At 45.4% G+C, this 27,515-nt stretch overlaps 2 protein-coding genes across 6 annotated transcripts; one reads left to right on the forward strand and one right to left on the reverse strand.

The window, feature by feature from the left end:
* Positions 1-120: 120 nt before the first annotated feature.
* On the forward strand, positions 121-4,734 carry LOC310683530 (uncharacterized protein; the record flags this gene model as incomplete). The annotated part of the gene is made up of 6 exons (XM_083453462.1): positions 121-137; positions 286-538; positions 639-714; positions 1,234-1,360; positions 1,740-1,813; positions 2,106-4,734. 6 exons carry the CDS (start codon positions 121-123, stop codon positions 2,171-2,173), a joined length of 615 nt encoding a protein of 204 aa, XP_083309588.1. The 3' UTR covers positions 2,174-4,734.
* On the reverse strand, positions 3,010-26,029 carry LOC310683128 (fatty acyl-CoA hydrolase precursor, medium chain-like). 5 transcript variants are annotated; one of them, XM_083452689.1, is made up of 15 exons: positions 25,884-26,029; positions 18,306-18,400; positions 15,705-15,909; positions 14,467-14,611; positions 13,743-13,876; positions 12,205-12,358; positions 10,591-10,695; positions 10,217-10,321; positions 9,653-9,688; positions 8,302-8,442; positions 8,131-8,211; positions 7,690-7,837; positions 6,484-6,615; positions 4,895-4,967; positions 3,010-3,397 (listed from the first exon to the last, which is right to left on the reverse strand). In XM_083452689.1, exons 2-15 carry the CDS (start codon positions 18,373-18,375, stop codon positions 3,223-3,225), a joined length of 1,704 nt encoding a protein of 567 aa, XP_083308815.1. In that variant the 5' UTR covers positions 18,376-18,400; positions 25,884-26,029; the 3' UTR covers positions 3,010-3,222. The 5 variants fall into 5 exon arrangements, with proteins under 5 accessions (XP_083308815.1, XP_083308813.1, XP_083308812.1 ...); XM_083452687.1 differs by lacking the exon at positions 25,884-26,029 and adding an exon at positions 25,821-25,882 and having other exon boundaries at positions 9,656-9,688; XM_083452686.1 differs by lacking the exon at positions 25,884-26,029 and adding an exon at positions 25,821-25,881.
* Between the last annotated feature and the right edge of the window lie 1,486 nt (positions 26,030-27,515).

The raw sequence follows: 27,515 nt of genomic DNA on the forward strand, positions 1-27,515 counted from the left end.
AGGGTGTCCCAGGATACCTGCGTCTCTCAATGATTAAATGTTGACGTGCTTCCTAAATTTTGGAGGTTGTAAGATGCATTGAGCCTGCCTTACTAGGGAAAGACAGAACACAAAGGGATGATGGTGAGGAAGATTGGGCGAGTGTTTATACAACCCCCCTCTGCTTGCATTAGTCGGGCTGAGTCTGTAGGGTGTGAGTGTTGTTCGGCTACCCACTTTCCTATCAGCAAACCAGGATGCTTTTGCTTTCTGCATCTGGGCTGCTGCTGCTCATCTGCCTTTCAGACTTGTTTGCTTTGCTCAAACTAATAAAACAAAGCCAACTTTGCCAGCAGCCTGTCAGCCCCGCTGTCTCTCTCACCCTGTCTCTCTGCCTCCTTCGCTCAGGGTTGACCTGAGAGCACCAGCGCAACCAGAGCAAGGAAATCCTCCAGAGCGTGAAGAACAGGCTGAGGCAGGCGGAGAACCAACATCAACTAGGCACCTACCAGAATTGTCTCTGCAGAACAGCAGCCACCCGCTGGCCGTGGAATTCCAGGTAAGGCCTCCCCTCCGCCCTTTGCCCTTCTCTCAAGTGACTGACCTTAGCCTGCTCTTCCCTCTTTGAAATGATGCCTTTTCCTGTCCCTGCTGTGCAGAACCTTGACGTGAAGGACCATCAACTGATCCATGAGGGGCCTCTGAAGTTGTGCATCAGCAAGTTGAAGACTATGGGTAGGTGGTTGGAAGAAACAACCTCTCCTCCGAAACACAAACACAAACACACACACACACAGAGAGAGAGAGAGCGAGCAAGAGAGAGCACAGACCTCTTATAGTGGAGGGTTGTGTGTGCTTCCTCTCCGGTTGGCTTATTATATCTCCCTTTTCTATTAACATGAATCAATGTGGGCTGTGGGTCTCTTGAGTCTAAAAGACCTGGAGAGCCACTGCTGCCAACCAGAGGAGACAAGGCTGAGCTAGACAGACCAAGCAAAGGGACCTCAGGTGTATTTAAAAAAGATTAAAAGAACCAAGCAGTTTTAGGACATGATCCCTAAAACAAATAGAGCCTCAGCAGTTGAAACGCACATGGACTACATGGGTGCAAGGGCCTGATTTGGTCCGGCATCCTTTGTCCCTCTGACCTGTGGGGCCTTTGGTCTGATTCTGCAGCCTGACACCCTGATATTCTCCTTGGGGTAAGTGGAGCAGGTGAGCAACAACCCCCCTCTGTGTGTGTGTGTCTCTTAGGACCTTCACATCCTGCTCTCAAAGACCTGGTCATGTTCCTGAAGCGAAAGGGGCAGTGGCTGCGAGAGCTCCCCCTTAAGTCCCGTTGTTCCTCTCAAGACCCTCCTTGTCCACCCCGTGGCCAACAGTAAGAAGGGGGGCCATAACACCACGGTTCCTTGCTGCCCCCTTGCCTGGGAAAGGGTGCCTGGTTGATGGGAGGGGTGGTTGGGTGATGATTGACCTCCCTGCGGTTCTCTGACTGCAGTAGAGTTTAAGCAGCTCTGCAATGGGTATTTAGACTTGGAAAACAGGGCCAAGGTGGGCATCTGCTCCTCACTCATTGGGGTTGTTTGGCTCACAGCGAAGAGAGTTGGCTTGGGCCATCTCTACCACCCATGGAGCTCATGGGCACTGAAAGAGGCAAGACTAGGAAATGTCCTGGACAGCAGCTCCCTGTCTGCAAAAAGCCTGGTGGCACCTCAAAGGCCGACTCTTTTTATACAGAGGGTTCCCTGTCTCAACAGAGGTGGAGTGGCCAAGCATGCAGACCATCATGGACCTCATGGGGCAGATCTCAAGGAATATCAAGAGGCTGAAGGTGAGAGGAGTCTTTTGGGGGGAGGGTGTGAGAGGGTGTCCTGGCAGGCCAAATAAATAAGGGTGGGTATTCCAGTCCCACTTCCTCCTCTGAAAGCTCTCAGCCCCAAGAAGTTTCCCATGTGGGCATGTGGCCCTTGGGGTGGAATAGAACCCCTTGCCACTCAAAAGCGTCTGGTTTAGAACCAGGGAGCCTTCTTAGCTGGGTGAAGGGGATGGACACCCCCCCTGTGGCAGCTGCCCTCCTTCTTAGAGCCCCTAACTCCCCCTCCCCCTGGCTACCCCTTTTGCAGGAGATAGACAAGGAGTGGTGGCAGCGTTACACGGGAGAGTCCGTCACCACCTCTCCCCAATCATTTGAGATCAGCAACGCCCTGTGAATTGCTGCAGAAGAGGAATATCCAGCAGTGGTGGAGCATTCCCCGCCTGTGCCTGGGGTGGGTGCACCATGGGGGCAAGGCCGTGGGGATGGGGTGTGCTGCCAGAGCGACCCCTGCCCATTGCTGCAAAGCTGGGCACACTCACGGTGCCCCACAAGCCCAGCATCACTTTGTGAGCAGGCCCGCAAGTGCAAGTGCTGCTTTTGCAAGCTACTTAGGACAACTTTATATATGTCTCTAGGATACTTGTTTTAGCTTTACAGTCATACCTCGGGATGAATAAGCTTCGGGTTAGGCATTTTCCGGTTGCACTCCACGGCGACCCAGAAATAACAGAGCGCATTACTTCTGGGTTTCACCGCATGCGCATGCACAGAAGCACCGAAACGTGACCCGCAGATGCGGGTTATGTTAGCTTCAGGATGCGAACGGGGCTCCGGAATGGATCTCGTTCGCATCCCAAGGTACCACTGTATTTTGAAATCAAAAGGTTTTATTCAAAATTTGCAGTGTTTTGCATTCAAAAAAGTGAGTTTATAGGCCTTAATTAGTAACATTATGTTATGCGTTATTGGTTTGTTACTTTTTTTGTTCTTTTCATGTATTTTGTGCTTTTTTTAAAAAAAAATGTCTTCGTACATTTCCCAGATTTTTTGTATATACATCGTACATTTTCCATTATAGGTCACTTCTCTTAGGACTTCCCAGTCCATCACTCTATGGCATTCTACCTGCCCTGCACCTGACATATCATGCTTAATGGAGCTGTAGGGAAGGAGGGTAAAAATGGTCTTGTGGGCAGAATGAGGACGCTTCATCAGGCCTGTGGGCCTAAAATAAGCCCTTCAGTTATGAAGCTTGCAAATGTAATAGAACCCCATCTATATTTTGTTAGTGATCAACAAATTGGTGGGCAATGGACAATAACTGACCAAACATCAAACTGTGGATAACAATTCTCTGTGAAATCATTTCCAGTGAAACAAAAAAGTATCTCCTGTGTTGTAGCAACCTGAGCCTGGTTAAGGGTTTATAATTCAGTTCGCCTTTGGCTTTCAGCTATTTTTTCAGGTAAGGTCTTGGTCCAAAAGTTAACTGCTTGCTCCTTCAGCTTCTTTGCTGGCTTCTGCTTTAAGCCTATTTCCAAGTATTGTTCAGCCGCATCGTACCGGGGCCAGTTCACCAGGCCAGCACCGTTCGGGTTCCTAGAAAACATAAAAAGAGGCCATCAGCTTCCCACAGGACCTGTTTTCCCAAATATGCTCACTCTTGTGGGTGATGGTGGGACAATTTGGGGTCATTTCACTGGAAGTAGGACCCTGACCACCTCGCAAGGCACACAAGCCAACTAAACAGGCTGCTGCTCTTCCCACTACACCCTCCTGCCTATATTGCTGTGCAAATCTATGTTTTATGGCGCTGATTGTGGGTCAGGGGTTTTGCTTCACTGACACATCCTTAAGCCTATAGAACATATATCTCACCACCCTGGTCACTTGCCCCCCCAAACCTCCAGCCGGCCAATGTCCTTAAAATGTAGCGCCCAGAGCTGGAGACTAGACTACAGGTGCTGCCTGGCTAATGCAGGATAGACTGACTCTATATGGTTTTCAACAATCTGAACATGATTCTGTCAATAAAGCCTAAGATTGCATTAGCTTTCAAAGCAGTTGCATCTCACTATTGGCTTATGTTCATCCTGTGATCTTCTAAAACAGGGGCGGCCAGCCCTCATGTGCAAACACTCTTGTTGGAGTCCCTGGACTCTAAGCGTCCAATCTTTTTTCCTTTCTTTAGTTGGTCTCTGACCTTCCTAGAAAGAAAGTTATCAACCAAAATGTGCAGCCACCCTTTTAAGCAATTTTTATCTGAAATGAGCTAGCATGACATCTTCAATCTGCCAAGTGAAGTCAGACCTCTGATTGATAAATGAGATGTCTGACCACCATGCAGTAAGGACCCCCAGGGTCCTAAACAGCTGCTAATGTCCACTTGCCTTTAGTGTGCTTTCTTCACTTATGTATTTTTAGTGGTCCTTGAAATCTCCGTAGTTTATATTTCCTTTTCCTCCAGCAACTGGGATGCATTTCTTCTGTGGTCAGCCCTCCCTAGAAGTTATTTTATTGCAAATACTACACAGTAAGTGTGTGTGAATGTTAAATAATTCCTCACTCAGAATGGCAAATTCAAATGGTGAAAATTTTTCAAAGAAGCCGAGGTATGTCTCCTGTTTTGCAGGAGCTGGAAGCCAGGCCCTCATTAAGAATTTGCTGTATTTTCACTTACAGTACAAGGGTTTATACATCTCCTTCAAAGTAAGTGTTTAATGGAGCTTACTCCCAGGTAAATGGGCATCTGATGGCAGCCTAGACTTTAGTGTAGGATTGACACTGGAGAAAAAAACAGGGTTATTCTGCCTTTAACAGCTGTATCTCCACAATGAGGGCTAGCAGGATATGGCTGGCTTCAAATGCTAAGCAATAGATTGTCCTGTAGGAGTGTATGTGTGAGAGAGAGTAAAGGAGCCATGACTGTGGTCTAATTTTGTGTTATGCCATTTGTGTTATGCCACACCTTCATGGCAGCCATTTTGTGACTTGTGCCCATAACATTCTCTCAAAATTCAAAATGCACCCACTGGTTCAAAAAGGCCTATATTACAGTAACACAACACCAGCATTCTATTCTATTCTATTACTCACCCACTGCGAGCAAAATTAGCCCAATATTTCATAACCGTTTTGCTCAGTCTTTTCTCTTCCTCTGTTGCATCACCTGCAGACAAGAGACAAAAATACAGATGTAAGCCATTTTTAAAGATTATGGGATAGTTTTCAACTTTTACTCAGGGTAAATAATTGCAGTGGGTGTACTCTTAGTAAAGCTTCGCTGAATTTCACCCATTGGATACAACCATGGTGTTCCGCTGCCCCAGAAGCGGTATAGTCATGCTGGCCGCATGACCCAGAAAGCTGTGGACTAATGCCGGCTCCCTTGGCCTGAAAGTGAGATGAGCGCCACGCCCCATAATCGCCTTTGACTGGACTTAACCATCCAGGGGTCCTTTACCTTTTTTACCTTTTCTATGTATACCAAATACAAAAATGCAATACAATAATAATATCACAATAATAAAAATCACAACAAAGGAGCGATATAAAATATTGCTATCGGACTGGGTGGCTGGTGGTCTGGAGGATTACTTGCTCTCTGTGAAACCAAAGATGAGGCTTTGGAGATCTTCTTGGAAACTTAATGGGGAAGCAGAGTGTTAATGCTATGAGCCCTTCCTCCTTACGCTCTGCCTGTATACAGAAATAATTCAGTTTCTCTTGCGTAACAATAATAGCTTCATAACACACAGAGTGGCTCTTTGGGGGGGGGGCGGGGGAGACAACAGAAAAAATGAATTATATAAAATTCCTATACATTGCTACAGGTCACCTAGCCCTTAATACACTAGTGGCCAAAATTGTGGAAACCTTTTGGGAAAAGTGAATTTCCAAAGTTTGATGGCTCATAACACCTGATTGGCTCTCTAAACACTCATGCTCATTGGCTACATTCAAATTAAGGAAAGCTACTGCATATCAACCTAAGCAAGTTGTGCTTCCTTTTTCTGGTTATTTGGCTATAACTTTTGATAGAGTACAGATAACTGAACAAACTTTGCTGCATTCTTCATTATCTTTCCATTGATATATAATTTTATGGTATTACTCAAAAAAAGTGGTGTTATGAGACATCAAACCTCAGAAATGCACTTTTTCCAAAACGTTTCCATAATTCTGGCCAATAGTGTAGGTCACTTTCGTTCTGCTTGATTGCAGCTGGAGTCACAAGATACTCACTAAGGAGTCCTATAGATTAGGGAGACATGCTTCAAAAGAGCTTCACTGCCTGGTGCAAATGGAACTCCTGCAGCTTTCGTCCATAACTTCACTCCTCTTGCCATTTAGGCTCAGTGAGAGTCACTCATGCAATCAATGCTGGGATGCCAGGACCAGAAGTGAGAGGGGTGGGAAGTGTTGGATTGGCAACAGTGGCTCATACCTTCACAACCTTAAAATCTGACTGCTGTTAACAAATTGCATGTGGATCTGCCTTGGACAACAATTTAAGAGTCTTCAAAATGCAGCCACCCACAGCCCCTCTGTGACCACCAGCAATCCTGAGGTTTAAACATCCTGTTTAGATGTGATTACATGGCCATCGTTTGCAGATGAAACCAAAATATCATTAGTTGCTAAAAATAAAATGTAAAAAGTTTTAGAGAGCAGAAGCACCTCACCTGCTAAGAAAGGCTTCCCCAAGACAAAGCAAATTTCATCACCATGGTCCGCTTTAACATAGTCCGGTTTAAAGCCCAAGGATGAACTTGGACGGTGCTGAAATTCATACACATAGGCTGGATAGCCAGCATCTGAAAAAAAACCAAAGATGTTGTTAGAAGGGGGCATTCTCTGGCACATTACCCAAAATAAACATAAAGCAACATGTTGAGTGAGTAGCTGGTGGAAGAAAACAGGAGGAAACCTTAAATTTATTTATTTATTTACAAAAACCTTTTCATTTAGGTCCAGAATGGTCTGCTGTGGGGGAGAAGTTCTGGATTCAGTCTGTGAGCCAGTTCTAATTGCCCACTCTTGATTTTGGAACTGGAACCGGAAGTCATTTTTCAGAGAGTTGATGACAGTTTGATCACTGCTTGGGGGCAGGTGTTCACTTCACTTTATCTCTCGGGAGAAAGAGGCTTTGAAGAGTTTTTAATTGTTTCCAAAACCAGAGGGACTCACCCATACTCTTGACTTCTTTCCATGTGGAGGTTCCAGGGGATATTCTCTCAAATAGCATAGCCACTATTTCCCAGACTTCAAACTGAAAACCAGAGTTCCTGGTAGAAAGTAATCTCCATCCCTCTACCCCAACCAAATGCTTGCATGGCCATTCTGAGAGAGCCACAGGCAGTTAATGCTGAAAGCCAGCAGCTCAGCGGTGGAAGCAAATAAATGCTTCACACACCAACAAACCTGGGCTCAGCATCTGCAGCTGTCATGAGTGGAGACATCTTGGGTGGAGGGGGGAATCAATTCAGGAGGAAGGTGCTCCACATTTTTGCAATTTTTGTGTGAAGTCCTCATGAAAACCCACAAGCATTTTAGTGCAAGTTTCGCCTAACAACAAATTTTTGCAAGCAATTTTCCCTAACACAATGCATTTTTATGTGTATTCACTAATATATGGATTTTTTTTTCTTCAAACTTTCCCCAGATGCACACACTATTTGGTGGGGAAATTGCATCACAAAATTGGGAGAAATGCTAATTTTGAAGGCTAGCTATGTTTCACTTTTGTTTCAGAAAGTGTGAATTGGTGAGGTTCATGTTAAAATCCCAATGAAATCCAATTTATGCCTCATTCCTAGCGAGCAGCTAGCTCACTTCTAACTGGCCAGTCAAGGCCACCTGTGATGCAGCAACTCTGACAGCAAACTGACCTCTGTGGAGTTTCGCTGTTAGGATGGCTGGAGCAACAAATACCACATCTCCTAGCAGCTCGAGGAGTTTGTCCCTGAGCTGTACAGGGTCGCTAACATCCTTCAGATATTCATTGGCAACTATAGGAACATGCTCCGGAGCGACACCCTGCAATGGGCAGATAAAGGCAGGAAGAGTTATTGAACAGTAGCTTCCCCCATGATCAAGGACAAGGGCAACATTGAACCACATTATTCCCTTCTGCTGGGAACCCTGTAATTTCCCTTCCCTGCCATCCCCTTGATGAAGATGCTGAAAAGAGTTCTTTAGACGGCCAGAAAGCTGCCAGTGGATATCAAGCATCTCCAAAAAGCCCCCCCTTGCCACCCCAAGCAACAATTCACTTGGGGAAGTACAGCTAATGACATTGGAAAGTCCATCAGTCTGAGAAAGCCCCTTACCAAGATTTGCTCTGAGCTGCGCAGCACAAGAGTGACCGTCTCTCTGTCAAGCCCCTTGGTGGCATCCGGCAACTGCAGCATCTAGAGGAGAAGAAGCAGAGCTCCTAATTCTAGATATGAGCACTAGGGGGCTCCAGAAAGGTGCATGAAAATACACACACAATGTCTTACATTAGGAATAATCCATCCTGCTTCATGGTTATTGACGCCTATGATGAATGGAACATTATTAATCCTTTTCTCTTCAAGGAGGTCCCTGGGGTGTTTTGGAAGAAATACACCATCAACACTTGCAATGTAGAACACAGTGTGCTGGAGGGAGGGGAGAATAAAAAAAAAAATCAGTTATTCGCTTTTGCTTCGGTCTTCAGGGCTGGAACTTTCATTTATGCCTAACATAAATATGTCCGATGTTCTGCTCTTCCTCTTGCTCTGAAAGGCAGGAGGCATTCTTGTGGTGAAGCCTGTTTGTGGCCCACACCCTTGCTGGTCAAAGGGTCAATGCCATGAAGAGTACATGAGAAAAGGGCCAGCCCTGGTTGACCAGGCTGGCTCTGTTTAGCCAGGTGGGTGGGGCTCCATGGGCTGTTCTGTGAGACTGGAGCTGGACTAGGAGCTACTGTCCTAGGCTTTGTTTTCCGCAGAAGACTACCTCTCCATCAGTGGCAAGAAGTGAAGGTTTTGCAGCATCAAATGGCACAAGATGACTATCTCAGGCTGCATACATACACCCGTATCTTAGAAGCACATTTCCCCGTTCCCAAAGATCCCTGGGAACTGTAGCTTATCTATCCCAGAGTCGCAATCTATCCCAGAATGGTGCCCTTTGGCATCAATGAGACAGGGAGAGGTAGCCATGTGTGGGAGCAAAGTTTAGCTTGCTAAGTAGGAAGTTCAAACCCAAGGCTGCTTCCTCAGAAACGCTCCTTGTTCTATGCACAGGGCCAGCTAGGCAGGTGGAGCCGAGGTATCATTAATGCACAGAGGAGAGCCAGATATGTCAGGAGGGGTGGTTTCCATTTTGGGGGCACCAGGGAACATTTTAAATTAGGCCATGTCTGTAAAGTGGCTGGGGAAACTCAGCCAGATGGGCGGCGTATAAATAATAAATTATTATTAAATTATAATTATTATTACAAAAAGGTCTGGTTCCATTAAAAAGAAAAAAGGACTAGGATGCTGGTACTTAACATCAACAAGATTACAGGACATCTTATAAAATGGGGCTGGGGAGTCTTTTTCAGCTTGAGAGCCAATGCCAATAGTAGGTGGGGGCAGATGCAGAAGGGACATGACTCTTATCTTTACACAGATGGGGGTGGGTGGCATCCAGCCACATAAAAGTGTGCATCCAGATTCCATTTATGGATCCTGAGGTGCAGAGAACTCTTGCCTGCAGTTTGGAAAAGAAGCAGGCTTAGAGCTGCCCCCAGTAGGCTTCTGTTGGTGCCTGTTCTCATGGTAAGTGTTCTTCACTTGCTTCCCTCCCCTCAGGCCATCCTCATCCCATTGATTTACTCACTTCTTCTTCTGAGCCAAGATGCATTGTGGTGAAATCCTGCAATTACAGGAAGAGGAGAAGACAGGTGTCACATGGTCTTTTTCCTATTTAAAGGTCTGCAGACATAAATCACTGAGAAATTGTCCTACACACAGGAAAACGATGAGAGCTGTGCACAGGGCAGAAGAGGGCAAAGCCCCAGAAGAACACTGCCTTGGAAGGAAGCGGATTAAACAACCAGTGGGACATTTGCAGGAGCAGCTTCTCTTCTGGGCTTGTGCTGCCAGCCTGCTGGACAGGCTCCAAGGTGTGAGGAGCTCCACTCACACAGGGCGTTCTACTCTCTCCCTGCCCTTACCTGTAGTGCTTCCCACCTCCCAACTGGTAACATTTCATGGCCACTAAGCATAATCAATTCTCTTGCAGTGATGGAACAGGGATAGGAGGAGTAAAAATGATTGTGCCATTATTATTATTATTAACAACATCTCTACATTTAGTTCCACTCTGAGATTCCTTAACCTCTATCAATACTTTTATCTCCCTATCTAGGCAGAGGGCAGCATCAGATTGCAGCACATTTACCATCTTGAGAGTCGTCTGTAGGATCTCGTTCTCCGTCTTTCCCTTGAGGCAACGAATCATCTCAACTGAGCTGGATGTCGGACAATCAGCAGTCGCAGCAATTTTCTGCAACCATGAGAAAGAAACCAGTCCTGGCTGAGCGTCAGAAAGAACAGGCTGTTCTGCTCCATCAGGAGAAGCACAAATAATTTTAATACTTGTGTGGACACAGCGAGGTGTAAACAAAAGGAGCAGAGGAGAAGAAACAGGCCACTTCACGTTTTGGTTTTTTTGTTTTAAAAAGTGCAACACAGCTCCTTGGACCAGCACACATGCTCAGCTCTAGCTGCCCTCCCTTGCCATCCATATTATCAGGGCTATTTTCACACACTGACCTTTGCAAACTTTTGTGGATCAACCTTTGTGAGAGCTTCCATGACAGAAACGCCACTTTCAGAGATGGCTTTGTGGAACAAACCTTTTGACAGAGGAGATACGACCTGAGAAGGGAAGCAGGGAAAACAGACATCTCAGTCAGGGCCTTGCCATATCTCTCCTATTTCCAAAAGGGTGGCAATGTCCAAGCATTCCTCTTGAGGGCTGCTGGACTTCCTCAGGGTCTCCTCAGCGAGAAGATCTGTAATGCCGCCTTCACCCTGGGCCTCATCCCTCCAAAGTGCAGGCACAGGTGAGGGTGGCAGAACTATGGCACACCCTCAGTTAAGGGGAGCAACAGTGGGCCCCAACACACAGAGCCAGAGCCCTGCATTAACTATGTGAGTGGTCTGCAGTCCACTCCGATATTCTGAAGGTCTGCCGAAAGGAAGTTTGAAAACCAGCGCATTAGCGCATTGACCCTTAATGTGGATGATTAGCAATTCTGACACACTTCAAACCTGCCTAGGTTCAATTGTTCCCCACTAAAGCAGGGAGGGATGGTCTCCCCCAGAGAGACAGCCTCCTTGGCAGGTGACACCATTTGTTGCCCTTTGAATGTTAACCCATACAGCAGACCCTCCAAGTGTCCCTATTTTCCAGGGATGTCCCTGATTTAGAGAAGCCATCCCAGTTTCTGATTTGATCCCAGAATGTCCCTCTTTTCCTTAGGCTGTCCCTATTTTCATTGGAGAAATGTTGGAGGGTATGGAGTTATTTGACTCCTGAGCCGTCTGAAGTCAAGCCTGCATAGGGAGGGGTTTTTATTTTTAATTTGTAATGTTATATTATGTTTGTATACATGTTAGAAGCTGCCCAGAGTGGTTGGGGCAACCCGGGAAGATGTGTGGAGTATAAATAGTAAGATTATCTTTATGGAATGGGACATCCCTATTTTCACTGGAGAAATGTTGGAGGGTATGAAACAGCTGTCACCAGCTTGCCTCATAAGCAGGGCCAGGCCTTGAACCCCACCCCACATTTCACTATTGGTTATTATTATTATTATTATTTATACCCTGCCCATCTGGCTGGGTTTCCCCAGCCACTCTGGGCGGCTTCCAACAGAATATTAAAATACTGTACAATAGTTGATTAAACATTAAAATCTTCCCTAAACAGGGCTGCCTGTTTAGAGCCTGGGGGCGGGGCTGGTTAGAGAACCACTGACTGTTAGAAGGTTAAATATGCTTTTTCCAATTTCTATCTGAGTAATAGAAATCAGCTATAAGCTTATTCTCAAATTAAACTGCTTCAGAGTGACATTAACTTGCCAAAAAAAAAAAAAAAATGCCTTCAATATCAGTTGCCCATTTTGTTTTATAAGCTTTCCTATTCCAGTTTTTTTAATGCAACATTTCAATTAAAACACTCTCTTGAGTTGTTTTCAGGGTAGTTTCTTCACATTATTAATCTTAGGTTTATAGAGCAATATAACAAATGTAATATTTGCTAAGTTTTATAGCTAATCACTTGCAATAGAAGGCCTGGAAATTCTATGAACAAAAAATAAACAAATGAATCATAAATAATCATAAATTAAATAGCACATGTTATGATCCCCATGAACCTACATGGGCAGAGACACTGAATCCACCTGCAGACTCTCCAAATATAGTAACTGATCCAGGATCTCCTCCAAAGGCTGCAATGTTCTCTTGGACCCACTGGAGAGCTGCCACTTGATCCAGGAGGCCCCAGTTTCCACGTGCAAACTCATCACCAGTACTAGAATGAAAAAGAAGCACAGAAATGATAGGCTCAGATGGTATTTGGGGATTCAGAAAAAAAGACATCTACAAAAGGAAATAGTAAACATTCCTTATTTTCACTTTGTTGAAAAGCAAATGGAAAGGAGAGATTCTCCTAGCTGAATTACAAATTTTCATTCCTTCAAATGCCCTAAGGCTGTCCTAATATCTGTTGCCAATACTAAACCAGTTCAGGTAATGATCCACAGCATGCCTGTCATCCTGGACATGTGTAGTCAGCTGTAACATTTGCATGCAAGGACTGTATTGTGTATGTCAAATGTAACACACGTGGGCCAGAGCAACACAAACCACATCCCATATATCATCCTGAAATTCATAGTGCAATTTGTTTTTATATGCATTGAATCTTTACTTGCAGAGACCCTGTTTCAAATGTTATGCCTGCATGCAGGTGTTAAGAGGTCTTGGGACGTAGGACAGGCATGACAAGGAACAATGCAATCCAATCTTAGCCTGGGGGGGGGGTGCAGATGCAGTACAGCACCCTCCCCCATGGTGCAAAGACAGAAGATCTGCCAAACCTGATTAACTTTTTGAAAAACAGCCACAATACAAAACCTACCCATGGGCATGCAACGAGAAAATGCCCTGCAATAATTCCTTTTAATCTGGTTACCCTGAAATGAAGCAGCCTCTCCAGAAGCAATGATGTCTCAGTGGACCTGTCTAGATTTGACCACATGCACATTGGAGGGGAGGAAGGGGCGTTGCGGAAGATGTGAGTATCTGAATAGAAGTTCCACTTGCCCAGTCACTGACAGCCAGTCTTAGAGACCTGGGCTTGAAATCCAGGTTCAAATCCCCACTTAGCCTCAGGCCAGGCACTCTATCGCCTCTTCTACTTCACAGCTTGCTGTGACGGCAGAACAGGGACACGAAAGCTGTAATCCTAAAAAAAGCACAGTCCAAGCTCCTTTGTGCCCCTCCACCCAGCCCTGGAAGCCTCCAGCAGCCTCCTACTGGCCACCACCTGCAAAGGGCCACCACCCATGGTCACTTGATGGTATGATGCACGATGTGGTCTCAGTGGTGTGGCACTTTGCCTGCTCACTCTCCCTGTCCCCAGGGAGAGGGCTCACAGTTTGAGGCTCCAGTGTGTTGTCAGCAGTGGGAAAGGCAGGCTCCATTTTCCCTGTGGCCCTCCAGCACTGGCCGTGGAAAGCTTTTGGTTGCCACCAAGCAGTCCATTCTGTCCCCCACGAGGGAGGAAAGCAGCAAGGGTGGCCTGTGGGACTGTCCATCCAATCCCTGAGAGGAACACCCAGGTGGGGACCTTTCCTTCTGCTCCACTCACGTTTCAGGCACAGTCTTGAAGGAGCTGGGGACAAACATCTTACCTATAGAAACCAAGAATGCCCAGCCGGTATTGAATCGCCACCACCACCACTTTTTCAAAAGCCGCTAAGGCAGACCCATCGTATGTGGACGCAGCACCCACCAGTAATCCTCCTCCATGGATCCAGACCATCACCTGAAAGCAAAAGATAGAATTTGGGGCTCCTGCTGGGTTACCTGCCCCATCAGAGGGAAATAAAATGTTCAGAGTGGGTTTGATGTCATGCTTCACTTGTATGTTTAGCCTGGAAAAGAGGAGACTGAGAGGAGATAGGATAGCCACTTTCAAATATCTGAAGGGCTGCCACATGGAGGAGGGAGCAAACTTCCTTTCTCCTACTCCGGAGGGTAGGACTCGAACCCATGTTGCAGGAAAGGCGATTCCAACTAGACATATGGAAAAGCTTTCTGACAGTAAGAGCTGTTCAACAGTGGAACAGTGTCCCTTGGGAGGTTTTCGTCTCTCCTTCCTTGGAGGATTTTAAGCAGAGGTTGGATGGCCATCCAGCCATGGATGCTTTAGCTGAGATTTTTTGCCTTGCAGGGGATTGGACCAGATGACTCTTGGGTCCCTTCCAACTCTAAGATTCTCTGATTCCTTCAGTAGTTGGATCCTGAGCTGTTTAAGGCTTTGTATGTTTATATAGATGTGGACTACATTTGGCAGGCTGCTTGACCAAGACACATAATAGGGAGTGAAAAGCCCTGAAGAAGAACATGACTTACTGGTAACTTGCTGTTCTTGTCAGAACGAGCCGGGGTGAAGATGTTTAAGTACAGACAATCCTCAGAAATACTCAAAGAGACCTTTTCCTTTTTGTTAGTAAACATATCTGACAGCATTTGTCCCACTTCCGGATCCTGCAGACACCTTGACAAAGCAAATAAAAGAAATAAACTAATTCAGTACACACAGTGCGAAAAAAGCTTCTCATGTTTGACTGTCAGCAAACACCAATTGAGTAGAGAGGAAGCAAAGTGTTGCATGTCTTAATGCATGGGGGGAAGCAATTCTGGTGAACTGCTTTGTTGAAGAATGCCAACAAGGGACTAAAACCCAGGGCGGCAGCCTGTCCCCGCCTGATCTGATATAGTCTTTTCCTTAAGTGGTGCTGCTGAACAAAGGCCACCAAGCCTCTAAGACAAGCCTTCTGAGTAGCTGGCTGTTGCCCTCCCTTTGCTGGGGCACAAGTTTCAGCTTTCAGCTCAGTTTTAAAGCATTTAAAAGCTAGTTTGTTTCATGGAGGTTGGGGGGGGGCGTCCTGGGGAAGCAAAGCATCACTCTGGGGCGGGGGGAGGGAAATGCTGTCTTAAAAGGGAACAATTTCTTGGGGGGGAAGGGCAGGGGGATCCTTGTAGGGGGTGATTCAATCAATAGGGACATAAATATGTAGGTTTCTGATTGGCATGCAGAGTGCATGGTAACCTGCCTGCTTGGTGTGAAGTTGCAGATGCCACACACTGTCTAGAAAACTATAGATCAGGGTAGTCAACCTGGTCCCTACCGCCCTCTAGTGGGTGTTTCAGGATTCCAGGTGGGCGGTAGGGGGTTCTACACCACATGTTACTGCAGCACTAGTGGGCAGTAAATAAATTTTACCATCAAGAAAGATGCATTACTGGTTGGTAGGTATAAAAAGGCTGACTACCCCTGGTCTAGATAGACCTAATAAAAAAAAGAAAAGAAAAGAAATTGTGGGGTCTGGATGGCATTCACCCAAGAGACCTCAAATGCTGATCCTCTAACAAAAATAGGTAATTTATCCCTCAGATGAACCTCCATTATCTGAGGACTGGAAAGTGGCAAAAGTAACACTAATTTTCATATCCAGGGGATTTTCATATCCAGAGGGCATTCAGAAAATTACAGCCTGGTTAGCAAGTTCTGTTAGGTCAACTTTTCTAACAATCCCAGCAGGTAATACTTTTTCGGGGTGACCCAACTTCCCCTGCACTTGACTTACATTGGTGGGTAGGAAGTTGCATCTCTCAGATTGCTCCAAGGTTCTGCCGGCTGCGGTTGGGAAAACCGTAGTGGCCCAAGAGGTGGCTTTGCGTAGGGAATTCCAAGGAAAACATCCACCTTTCTCTCAGCACCACTGACTTGGACCTGCTGGCCCTGGAGCTTCCCATTCTTGGTAAGCACTTGTGGAGGAGAAGGATTTTGGCCTGCGTGTGCATGTAACAGAAATGTCTGAGTCAGAGAACCATTGCTATTCCTGCACAGGAGCTGCAGAATTTCAAGCTTCTAAATGCTAGCTATTCAGCTCTCCGGTGTCAGAAGCAGGGTTAGATTTCACATCTGGAAAAGCCTGGGAGTCCTGAAGCAATGCTGCTCTGGCCTTATGCCCTGGCCAAAGGTAGCACAAACTCCACTTTCCGCAAGCCGGGCAGAACTTCTCCTTTGGGGATATCCTTGACGGACTTAATGCACCTTTTTACACTTAATCAAATCGTAAATTAGAGGAAGACTCAATGGCCACCTAGGTTGTGTACACACCAGACATTTACACCACCCCCCAAAAAATCCTGGAAACTATATTTTATTAAGTGTACTGAGAGTTGTTGGGAGACCCCTCACGGAGCTACAATTCCCAGCAGCAGAACAACTCTTGGGATTCCTTTGGGAGAAATATCATGATTTAAATGTGCTTTAAAAGTATGGCATGTGTGCCACCCTAGTCCCCACCCCACCCCTGTCCACACTCAACTTGATCCAAGAATCACTGTCTTTGAAATAAATCTTCTCTTGCTAATATCTCTGCCTTGGTCAATGGGGACACCACTGTTTGCGTTTCCTCTGCCTCATCACACTGTTGACTGCTGAAAGCTTAGCATGTGTACCCACACAGGACTTCCCAACCTCTCTCTCTCCCTCTCATTCCTCCTGGCTGAGAACTGAGTGCAGATGGTGTAATTATCTGGGATTCATTCTGGGGAACTATTTACTCCACTGGAATCTTCCCACCCAACCAGCGCACTGGTTTTGTATTCTCCATGGGTGTTTTCTTAACAACAGTCCCACAGCTCCCCTTCCTCTTCCACCTTCTCAGCAGGAGGATTGTACACTCCCCTTCTCTTTTACCCCCCCCTTTTCTTCTGCACAATTTGCTTAGTAACTTCCCCTCCCTCCCTCTGTGTTCCTTTCGATCATATTTTAATCCCAGGCATCAACAGCAGCGGGAAGAGACTGTGTGATTTGGCAGCATGAACGTGATTGTAAATGCAACCTATTAGGGCTTCAGCATGCAAAACAAGAAGAATTGTCTCAGTTTAGCAAGTTTTGTCTTGGTAGCAGAGTTATATCCCAGGTGGAATTTACACACATATTAAAAAACGCCATGAAAATGTTTTTTTTTTAAAAAAAAGTTTTGAAAAATACATAGAATTTTGCATAGCTCATTCTCGCCATCTAGTGTCAAATTTGTATATTTCACTTTACAGCACAGTTAAAACGTTGTTTTGCTATTGTTGTTTGCAACTGTGTAGCTGAGTCCCCAGTTTGAGTTCCCTCACGTCAGCTTGGCCCACATGAAGCTCCCCTTCTGCACCTCAGTGTCCTCCTCTGCTACCATCTCTAATCCTGGGTTTGGGGGCTTAATGTGCCTCACAGGCCATAACTGGAAGTGGGGCAACCTTGCAGCTGAGGCAGGAGCCCAAAATGCCCACTTTCAAAGCTTTCCAAGTTGTCAGGTGGAGCCATGATGCCATATTAGACCTGAGGCTCCAGCTGAATGGGAAAGCTGTGGGATCAGAGACCTGTTGGGTGATGAAATATTGTTTGGCTCAATAAGCCAGAGGTCTAGAAGGATGGGCATTAGAGGGAAATAGCCACCAGAGCCATCAATTGCCCCCAAGTCAAGGCCCCAGTGAAGGGCAGAGTTACACACAGCTCAGGGACCTTCAAACCCTTCCCCCACCGCAGCATTTCCACTTCTGAAGAAGGTGCCTGGGATGAGGGAGTTAGGAAACTGCCTGACCCTCACCTCCAGCTGCCTTGATGAGCTGCTGGCAGGACTTCTCCACATGTACCTTTCCTCCACTCTTTCTAGGCATGAACCATACCTGCTCTGGAGGGTAGGACTCAAACCAATGGCTTCAAGTTGCAAGATTCCAAATAAGCATTCGGAAAAGCTTTCTGACAGTAAGATCTGTTCAGCAGTGGATCAGACTCCCACGAGAGGTGGTGGACTCTCCTTCCTTGGAGGTTTTAAATGACCTAGATGAACCTTGGGGTCCCTTCCAACTCTAAGATTCTATGATTTAAAGTTTCGTGTACAAGTGCCCTTTCCCCCCATCCTGCCACTTTCTCCACAAAAACCTGCTCTTTAAAGCTGAATTGGAGCAAACATCAATTTGTGGAAACCACGAAGTTGCTCCAATTCAGCTGTAAAGAGCGGGTTCCCATAGACAAATCTCGGGGGAAAGAAAACAAACAAACACTCAGACACAGAGCATTAAAGATCCAGGCAAAAGCTAAGCATGGATAATTGTTTTATTTGTTTGCATGATGGTTGTTTGCAAATTTGAATAAATTTTTATATATAAAAAATCTAAAATCCTACCTTCAGCTGTCAAAACGGTGGCCCAGGAGGCCAGGATCAGAGGGAGCAACCAAGCCATTGGGCCAGCCATCGAAATCTTCAGCCCACTCAGATGCCTGAAACACAAGTAGCTTCTTTCAGTGCAAAGGTTGGCATTGGCAAAGATAACCAGTAAGGATTGTGTAACATCTGATGCCAGGAGAGTTCAGTTGCAGAGGAGAGGCCTGGAATTAACCTTGAACAGGTCCAGCAGCATCAACAGCAGCAGCAGCTCCATCTCCTTTGGCAATGCCATTAATAATTAAGCAGGGGGTGCACTTGAACCCAAATTGATTCAGAAGGACGAAAAAGGCAGAAATTTAATAATACAAATTAAAATCTAGGGAGAGAAAGTGATACTGGTTGGTATTTACGCACCTAAAAAGCAATTCTTTTCAAAAAAACTATAAACAGAGCTACTTGAATTTACAGATCAAAATATTATTTTAATGGGAGACTTAAATGGAGTTCCAACTTTAGAGAAAGACAGATCAGCCAGGAAAAAAGACACCAAAGAAGGTAAACTGCCAAAAACATTTTGTATGCGACAATGGCCGCGAGAGTTCTACTAGCAGAAGGATGGAAGGATGAAGACTGAAGAAACCCCAACTAAAAAATTGTGGCGAGAAAAACTGATGGACTATGCAGAACTGGCAAAACTGACATAGAAGCTACAGGACAAGGATAACTGTGACTTTAAAGATGAATGGGAACCCCTTACAAAGTATTTGAAGATGCAACAAAGTGAACTGGACTCGTTGGCTGGTTTTGAATAAACATTCACAAACTTTTTATTGAGAATAATCAGCTAAATAGTGAGGATCTATACAACTTTGTAACATGCAGAAAACAGCATTCTCAGAGAAATCAAAGACTGGAACTGATGGAAGCTGGGGGGGGGGTTGTGTGGGAGGGTGGGGGAGGGAGGGAAAATGGGGGAAAAAATAAGGATGATACGTTTCTGGATAATATGTTTTGTTTTAATTTTGAATAAAAAAATTAAGCAGGGGGTGGGGGAGGCTGTCAAGGGAGGCCGGAGTCTGGAACACAGTCTGGTTTTAACCCCTGGAATTTGCAAGATGCAGGACTGTGCTCATTCACCAGCAGAACTCTTGGAACACAGATTGAGTTGCCCTCAGTTGACTTCTGGCTTTTATGCAATGCCACCCCTGAACTAATCGGCAATAGGGGAAAGTATTTACTGACCTTACACAGTTGTTTGTAAGAATTGCAACATTATTATATGCATGCAAAGTACTCTGTTGCCAAGGCTCTAAACTTTGTTAGACCACTGAATTTAGATCAAGAGTCTGCACAGAACTCCTCTTTCGGATAGAATGGCAACAGTACACTTAGCTTGGCCAGAGTAATGTGGCTCCTTCACACTGAACTGAATGCAAAGCTGAATTATGGGGCAGCAAGGCAACAGTCCTAAACACATTCTGCAGCAATAAGCAGAACTTCGTTCCAAGCACATATATTTAGCATTGATGTCTTTTATTGCCAGAGTTGAAACGTTACATGCACCCAATTGTGAAGCTATGAGATATTTCAGGGGTGCCAGCACATTTCTCAGGTTTGTTTTCCTTAGAATAAAGGTCACTAGGGACAGTGGCGTCTTTTTTTGCGATACATGATTTTATGTAGCCACACATGCAGCCTGAGCATAAGACAGAAGGGCTCCCAACACATCTTGCTCCCCTGTGAGCTTCCTATCTCCCCTCTTCGCTGCCCCAGCCTCTGTGGTTGCTGACAACCTGTTTGTTGAGCCTTCATTCTGATTTGCTTGCAGGGAGGCTATGCAATATTGTATCAAGAAAGTGTGCCTTTTCTGCTCCCTTATCACAAATAAGTGTGATGGTTTTTGTTTTTGTTTTGTTTTTGGAGTGGGGAGCAAGTGTATTAAGCAAGAACACCAAATCAACTCTAACCACACAACCTGAATCTGCTTCGGTATGGGACCGAAGACCTCCTCAAAATATCAACAGATTGGAAGTACCCCATGTCTCTTCCTAGCCCAGTTCAAGATTCGACTGTCACCTGGGACTATTCACTGATAACCTCCAGCCAGGTGAGGAGGACATACCTGCCCCCTTTCTGGAAGCATCTCCAGTTAGTAATTTCTGTAGCAACCAGCCCCCTGCAAATAAATATTTAACAGACTAGACCAGAGCCATTAACCTTAATGAAGACACTTAGTTTAGCAGGTCTCTTTTTCTATAGAAAACAGCCTCTAAAACAGAGTGATTCTGTGTGCTTGCTGCCGTCACTGTCTTGGAGTGTCATGTGCTGGGGCCACACAGCATGGAAAGCAGCACACAATAAAGATGGCTTTTATCATTACTGTATCACTTGTTGCCGCACACACCTTTGGCTTTACGTTCAGCGCCTGCTGAAGTGGTGTATCTGTCAATCACAGCATGCTGCCTCTCTTTGATTCCTTCTGGGTCTCTCTGCCTGTGCATGTGCGGCTGTTTCACACTCACACATCGTAAGAGTTGTGTGTGTGTGTATGTGAATAGAATCATAGAATCATAGAATCATAGAATCATAGAGTTGGAAGAGACCACAAGGGTCATCGAGTCCAACCCCCTGCCAAGCAGGAAACACCATCAGAGCACTCCTGACATATGGTTGTCAAGCCTCTGCTTAAAGACCTCCAAAGAAGGAGACTCCACCACACTCCTTGGCAGCAAATTCCACTGTCGAACAGCTCTTACTGTCAGGAAGTTCTTCCTAATGTTTAGGTGGAATCTTCTTTCTTGTAGTTTGTATCCATTGCTCCGTGTCCGCTTCTCTGGAGCAGCAGAAAACAACCTTTCTCCTTCCTCTATGTGACATCCTTTTATATATTTGAACATGGCTATCATATCACCCCTTAACCTCCTCTTCTCCAGGCTAAACATGCCCAGCTCCCTTAGCCGATCCTCATAAGGCATTGTTTCCAGGCCTTTGACCATTTTGGTTGCCCTCCTCTGTACACGTTCTAGTTTGTCAGTGTCCTTCTTGAACTGTGGTGCCCAGAACTGGACACAGTACTCCAGGTGAGGTCTGACCAGAGCAGAATACAGTGGCACTATAACTTCCCTTGATCTAGATGCTATACTCCTATTGATGCAGCCCAGAATTGCATTGGCTTTTTTAGCTGCCGCGTCACACTGTTGGCTCATGTTAAGTTTGTGGTCAACCAAGACTCCTAGATCCTTTTCACATGTACTGCTCTCAAGCCAGGTGTCACCCATCTTGTATTTGTGCCTCTCATTTTTTTTGCCCAAGTGCAATACTTTACATTTCTCCCTGTTAAAATTCATCTTGTTTGTTTTGGCCCAGTTCTCTAATCTGTCAAGGTCGTTTTGAAGTGTGATCCTGTCTTCTGGGGTGTTAGCCACCCCTCCCAGTTTGGTGTCATCTGCAAATTTGATCAGGATGCCCTTGAGTCCATCATCCAAGTCGTTGATAAAGATGTTGAATAAGACCGGGCCCAAGACAGAACCCTGTGGCACCCCACTAGTCACTCTTCTCCAGGATGAAGAGGAACCATTGATGAGCACCCTTTGGGTCCGGTCAGTCAGCCAGTTACAAATCCACTGAGTGGTAGCATAGTCAAGACCGCATTTTACCAGCTTCTTTACAAGAATATCATGGGGCACCTTGTCAAATGCCTTGCTGAAATCAAGGTAGACTACATCCACTGCGTTCCCTTCATCTACCAGGCTTGTAATTCTGTCAAAAAATGAGATCAGGTTAGTCTGACATGACTTATTTTTCAGAAATCCATGCTGACTATTGGTGATCACAGCATTCCTTTCTAGGTGCTCACAGATTGTTTGCTTAATGATCTGCTCCAGAATCTTCCCTGGTATTGATGTTAGACTGACTGGGCGGTAATTATTTGGGTCCTCTCTTTTCCCCTTTTTGAAAATAGGGACAACATTTGCCCTCCTCCAGTCTGCCGGGACTTCGCCTGTTCTCCAGGAATTCTCAAAGATGACTGCCAGTGGTTCTGAGATCACATCTGCCAGTTCTTTTAATACTCTTGGATGCAGTTCATCTGGCCCTGGAGACTTGAATACATCTAAACTAGCCAAGTATTCTTGTACTGTCTCCTTAGTTATTCTGGGCTGTGTTTCCTCTGCTGAATCATTTCCTCCAAATTCTTCAGGTCGGGCATTGTTTTCTTTATCGGAGAAGACTGAGGCAAAGAAGGCATTGAGGAGTTCAGCCCTTTCTGTGTCCCCTGTTTGCATTTCACCATCTTCTCCTCTGAGTGACCCCACTGTTTCTTTGTTCTTCCTTTTGCTGCGAACATACCCATAGAAGCCTTTTTTGTTGCTTTTAACCTCTCTAGCAAGCCTGAGTTCATTCTGTGCTTTAGCTTTTCTGACTTTGTGTCTACACGTGCTGGCTATTTGTTTGAATTCCTCTTTGGTGGTTTCCCCCCTTTTCCATTTTTTGTACACATCCTTTTTTAATCTTAACTCAGTTAAAAGTTCTTTAGATAGCCACCCTGGCTTCTTTAGGCACCTTCCATGTTTCCGTCTCATTGGTATTGCCTGAAGTTGTGCTTTTACTATCTCCCTCTTAACAAACTCCCAGCCATCATGAACTCCCTTACCTTTTAGTATTACTGTCCATGGGATCTCACCCAGCACTTCCCTAAGTTTTATGAAGTCGGCTTTCTTAAAGTCAAGAAATTGAGTCCTAGTATGCTTGGCTGCTCCTTTCCGTTGTATAGTAAACTTCAGAAGAGCATGATCACTTGCGCCTAATGATCCTTCCACTTCTACCCCATTAACCAGGTCATCGACATTGGTTAGGACCAGATCTAAAATGGCTGTTCCTCTTGTTGCTTCTCCCACTTTCTGGACAATGAAGTTGTCTGCAAGGCCAGTGAGGAATCTGTTTGACCTTATGCTCTTGGCTGAGTTTGACATCCAACAAATATCTGGGTAATTGAAGTCCCCCATTACTACTATCTCCCTTCCTTTTGCATGCTTGGCCATCTGTTCCAGGAAGGCATCATCTATGTCCTCCGTTTGGCTTGGGGATCTATAGTAAACTCCCACAATGAGGTCACTATTATTCTTCTCTCCCTTAATTTTGACCCAAATGCTCTCACTTTGGCTTTGAGGTTCTAAATCTTGGATCTCTTCACAGGTATACACATCCCTGACATATAATGCCACTCCTCCTCCTTTCTTGTCTGGTCTGTTTCTCTGAAATAGATTGTATCCCTCCATTTTTACATTCCAATCGTGGGACTTATCCCACCAGGTTTCAGTGATGCCTATTATGTCATATTTAGTTTGCTGTACCAAGAGCTCAAGCTCATCTTGTTTATTTCCCATGCTTTGTGCATTAGTGTACAGACATTGAAGTCCATTAGTCATTCCCCCGTGTCTCTTATTTAAGGATTTTTTCCTCCCACCACTAGGTCTGCTTGCTGTTTGCTCCATTTGGTCTATGACATTTGGATGATCAAATGTGCAATCACTCACTGTTGTAAGCAGCAAAGCAGTGTTTCCTTTATAATCTCATAATGGTAGTAACAGCAATCATTACACAAATACACAGGCTTGCTGTTAACAACCCATGTGGCTTGCATGCGCTGCCATGTGGTGCCCACGAGGGGAGAGATGCTGTCAGTCACAAGCCCTCTCCACACCAAACAAACACAGTGATATGCAAAAGCATCACATTTGCTCATCCGCAGGCAGTAGTGGAAGCAAACCCACCCCAGCCACTCCTCTTGGACTTAGGATGACTCTTAGGGAGCAGGCAGCACTTTGCCACTGGCAGCTCCTCTGAATGAAGCTGTAGGGGAGGGCTAGGGAATAGGATCTGGCTGCCAGGCTGTATTCTGAGCTCCCATCCCAACCCTTGTGAGCCCCCTTGGCAGGCAGGTGCAGCTGCCGACCTGCCACTCACCTGACCACAATGCTGGGTGACCCAACTTCAGGGGGAAGAAGCAGGAGCTGTAAAAACACACCTGACTCTTCCCTTTCTTCCCCTGCAGCCACACTTGAACTCAAAGAAAGAAAACCCACCCAAGGGGGCTTGCAGGTGCCTTTAGCAAGGATCTGCTGATCCTGCAGAGATTTTTGCAGGCACCACTGATCAATTGCTGGCACCTTCTAGTCCCACTTTTGGCCATTGACACTGATTGACTCCAATTATTATGATGACTGAAATACAGCTTCCTTATACAGTATACCAGATTTGCCTGGCTCCAAGCCCGGCCAGGATTCTGAGCCTCCCATCATGTAAGGCTGTCAGGGTAAAGAAAGCTGAAATGTTAATGCAGTTGCTATGTGCAAGAGCAGTTCTGCACAAAAGAGCTGCTTTAAGAAGAAAAACACAACAAATATGTTTCCACCAACAACCGAGAAGTGGGTGGGGGTGGCCGTGATAGATAGTCACCCAGCAAAATGTTACCACACATGTAACAAAAACCCTACAACCCACAGCCAACCAGCCACACTCTTTAGTGGATCCAGTGTTGGGTAATATGTGGATTTATATTGGATTTTCTTCCCTTCTCAGAATATCTGTGAATTGGGAAAATCCAGATTTAGTGGGTGTAAAGTAAGGGCTGCCACTTGGATGTGGAGGCTGTGAAGAAATGATATTAATAAACAGAGATATCTCAGTTGGTAGAGCATGAGACTCTTAATCTCAGGGTTGTGAATTTGAGCCCCATGTTGGGTGAAAGATTCCTGCATTGCGGGGGGGGGGGGTTGCACTTAATGATCTTTATGATCTATGTTTCTATATTTAAATGTAAATGCATCCATTAATTGGACACATAAATATTTAAACCTCAAATCCACATTACATTCCAATGTGGATGAGCTCACAGTTCCATGAGAAGGAAGTTTCCAATCCTAACCTAGAAGCGCGGACAAAGTTCAGAGCGAAATAGGTAGAGAGATAAAATCCCATCTCAGCCTCACAGCCTTTTGAGTTTGTAGGGATAAAGCTGCAATCCCTCTATCTATCCTCACAGAAGAAACGCCGCCCGCCCCCCGGACTCGAGAGGACCCACCTGAGCCTTACGGAACTGCCGCTTCTCGTAGGTCAGACCCAATGTCCGTCCTGCATTTCCCCTGGTTAACGTTACCACTGAAACCAGAACACAAAACCAAAGGTACGCAAGCCAGCGATTCCTCGTCTTGGTTGTGTACAAGACGACGCCACCACCGCCCGCACCTTAAGTCCGCCCAGAGCCCTGGCAACCTTCCACGCGCCCTGCGCGCCCACTCACGGAGCCCGTTTCCACTTCAATGAAGCAGCAGCCTCCTCGCCTGCTTTCGGTTCGTGTATTTTTGCACAGGGTTGCTACGTTACAGGTGATTCCTGGCGTTCCAAGGTGTTTATTTCAAAAGCACCAACAAACGCACAGGCATGGCAAGGAGCCATTTCCCTCCCTCCAATTGCCCCCTTCTGCCAGAATGCGCAAAAATAAAAGGTATTATTAAGTTAAATCCAGGGACTCACACCATCCTCCAAGGTGTTCTCTCATCTCCTGCAAACACGCAGCTGGCAAACGGACCTACTTACTAGCAGTTCAGGCTCAGAAGAACAGCGGCAGAGTGCATGCTTGTGATTGGCTGGGCGGGTTGCCCTTAGCCTTCCTTTATGAATGGAACTTCACAGGAACTGTTGCCTTCCCTGGATTTCCGAAGTTTTGCAGCCTCATTAATTGGCTTTTCATTCAACGTTGAAGATTGTTAGTGGTTCCCTTTTCTCAGCTCATTTAGCTTAATATCATAAATTCATTAAAAAAAAAAAAAAGGAATTGAGGGTGCCCACCTCAAAATTCGCTTTGGGCAACCGCAAATCATACACCCCTTCTTCCAAAACAGCATCCTCCTCTACTAGATGCTTTTGGATCCTGCTTCTACTTCCGCAAGGTACTGTTACTTGCATCAATAGTCAAAAACACTTAGAGTGGAAGGAATAAGTAAATGGAGAGGGGGGGGGACCAACCACATGTGGCCCAGAGAGTATCTTCTCCCAAGATGACATGGGCTCCTGCCCCACCCAGTGCGTCTTGTGGGCGCATGGCCCAGTCAAGGGCATCTATGCACACCAAGTCAAAATATGTTTTAAAAAACAAGGAAGCACAGGGCGAACACTCAAGAATGTGCTGTGGGACAGCAGAAATCCGCAAAGTCTACCCTAATACTGGGGATATCTTTCGCCTGCATCTAATTTACTCTTGTTAAACTTGTCTTCCTGCACTGCATTTCTGCCTCTAAACATTCTTACTGCTTTCGTTCATATGACAGCAGGGTGTTAGAAAAGTCATTCTTCACCTATAATTTCTTATGCACTTTTAAGCAGTCAGTACAAATAATTCTATGCTTCTTCTATTTAGTGATCATAGCAGATCTTATTTTAAGCCTGTTAATGTGTGGCTGTTCTAACTAAGCCTGTGTAGTTTTAAAATATATTGGAAAATTACTTTTACTGTGATATTTCAGTTTTTTTCCCATTTTACTAAAGCTATAAGTGAACCATATGTGCCAGCAAAACAAGTTATTTGGCAAAGCAGTGGCAAAAACCGCTTGAATAAAACTGAACAAGGGATCAAATCTCCACTGCTAAACTTGAAATGCTATTAATTTTTCACTATCATAGTAGTTGCCTTCTAAAATAAATCTTACTCTATTTTATTGAAATGTAACGTTGGGGCAGAAGAATGGAGAGTAGCTTTTTCTGGGGTAAGCGAAACAGAACTACAAAGGAGTGCATTTGGCAACCCCTGAGGTCATAAGCAAGCAATATACATGATAAGAAGGATGGCCAGGAGGACAGCGATCATTATCACCTTTATGTGAGACCTGTTTACTGGCCCTAAGATTAACATCCTAAGATTAACATATGAGAATAGCTACATCAAAGAAACTTGCCCACTATCTTTATGGCCCAGGATGCCTGCCTGGTGAAGCAACTGGGCTACGTATGTCACTTGTCAAGCAAGAGAAATGCACAGTAGAGGAAATGGCCAGAGATGCAGAGGGTTGTGGGATTTGGACAGAAATTATTGTCAATAATTGACCCAGTCAACACAATGCATTCATCGTGGACACAATGCCTTGATGCATATTTTATAATTCCTCATAGTAATCCCACCTGACCCCACGCTCTGTATATTTGCACTCCTACAAAAGAGAACCCATTCTTTGA

Source organism: Podarcis tiliguerta (assembly GCF_965153285.1).
Source record: "Podarcis tiliguerta genome assembly, chromosome: 8".
Lineage (NCBI taxonomy): Eukaryota > Metazoa > Chordata > Lepidosauria > Squamata > Lacertidae > Podarcis > Podarcis tiliguerta.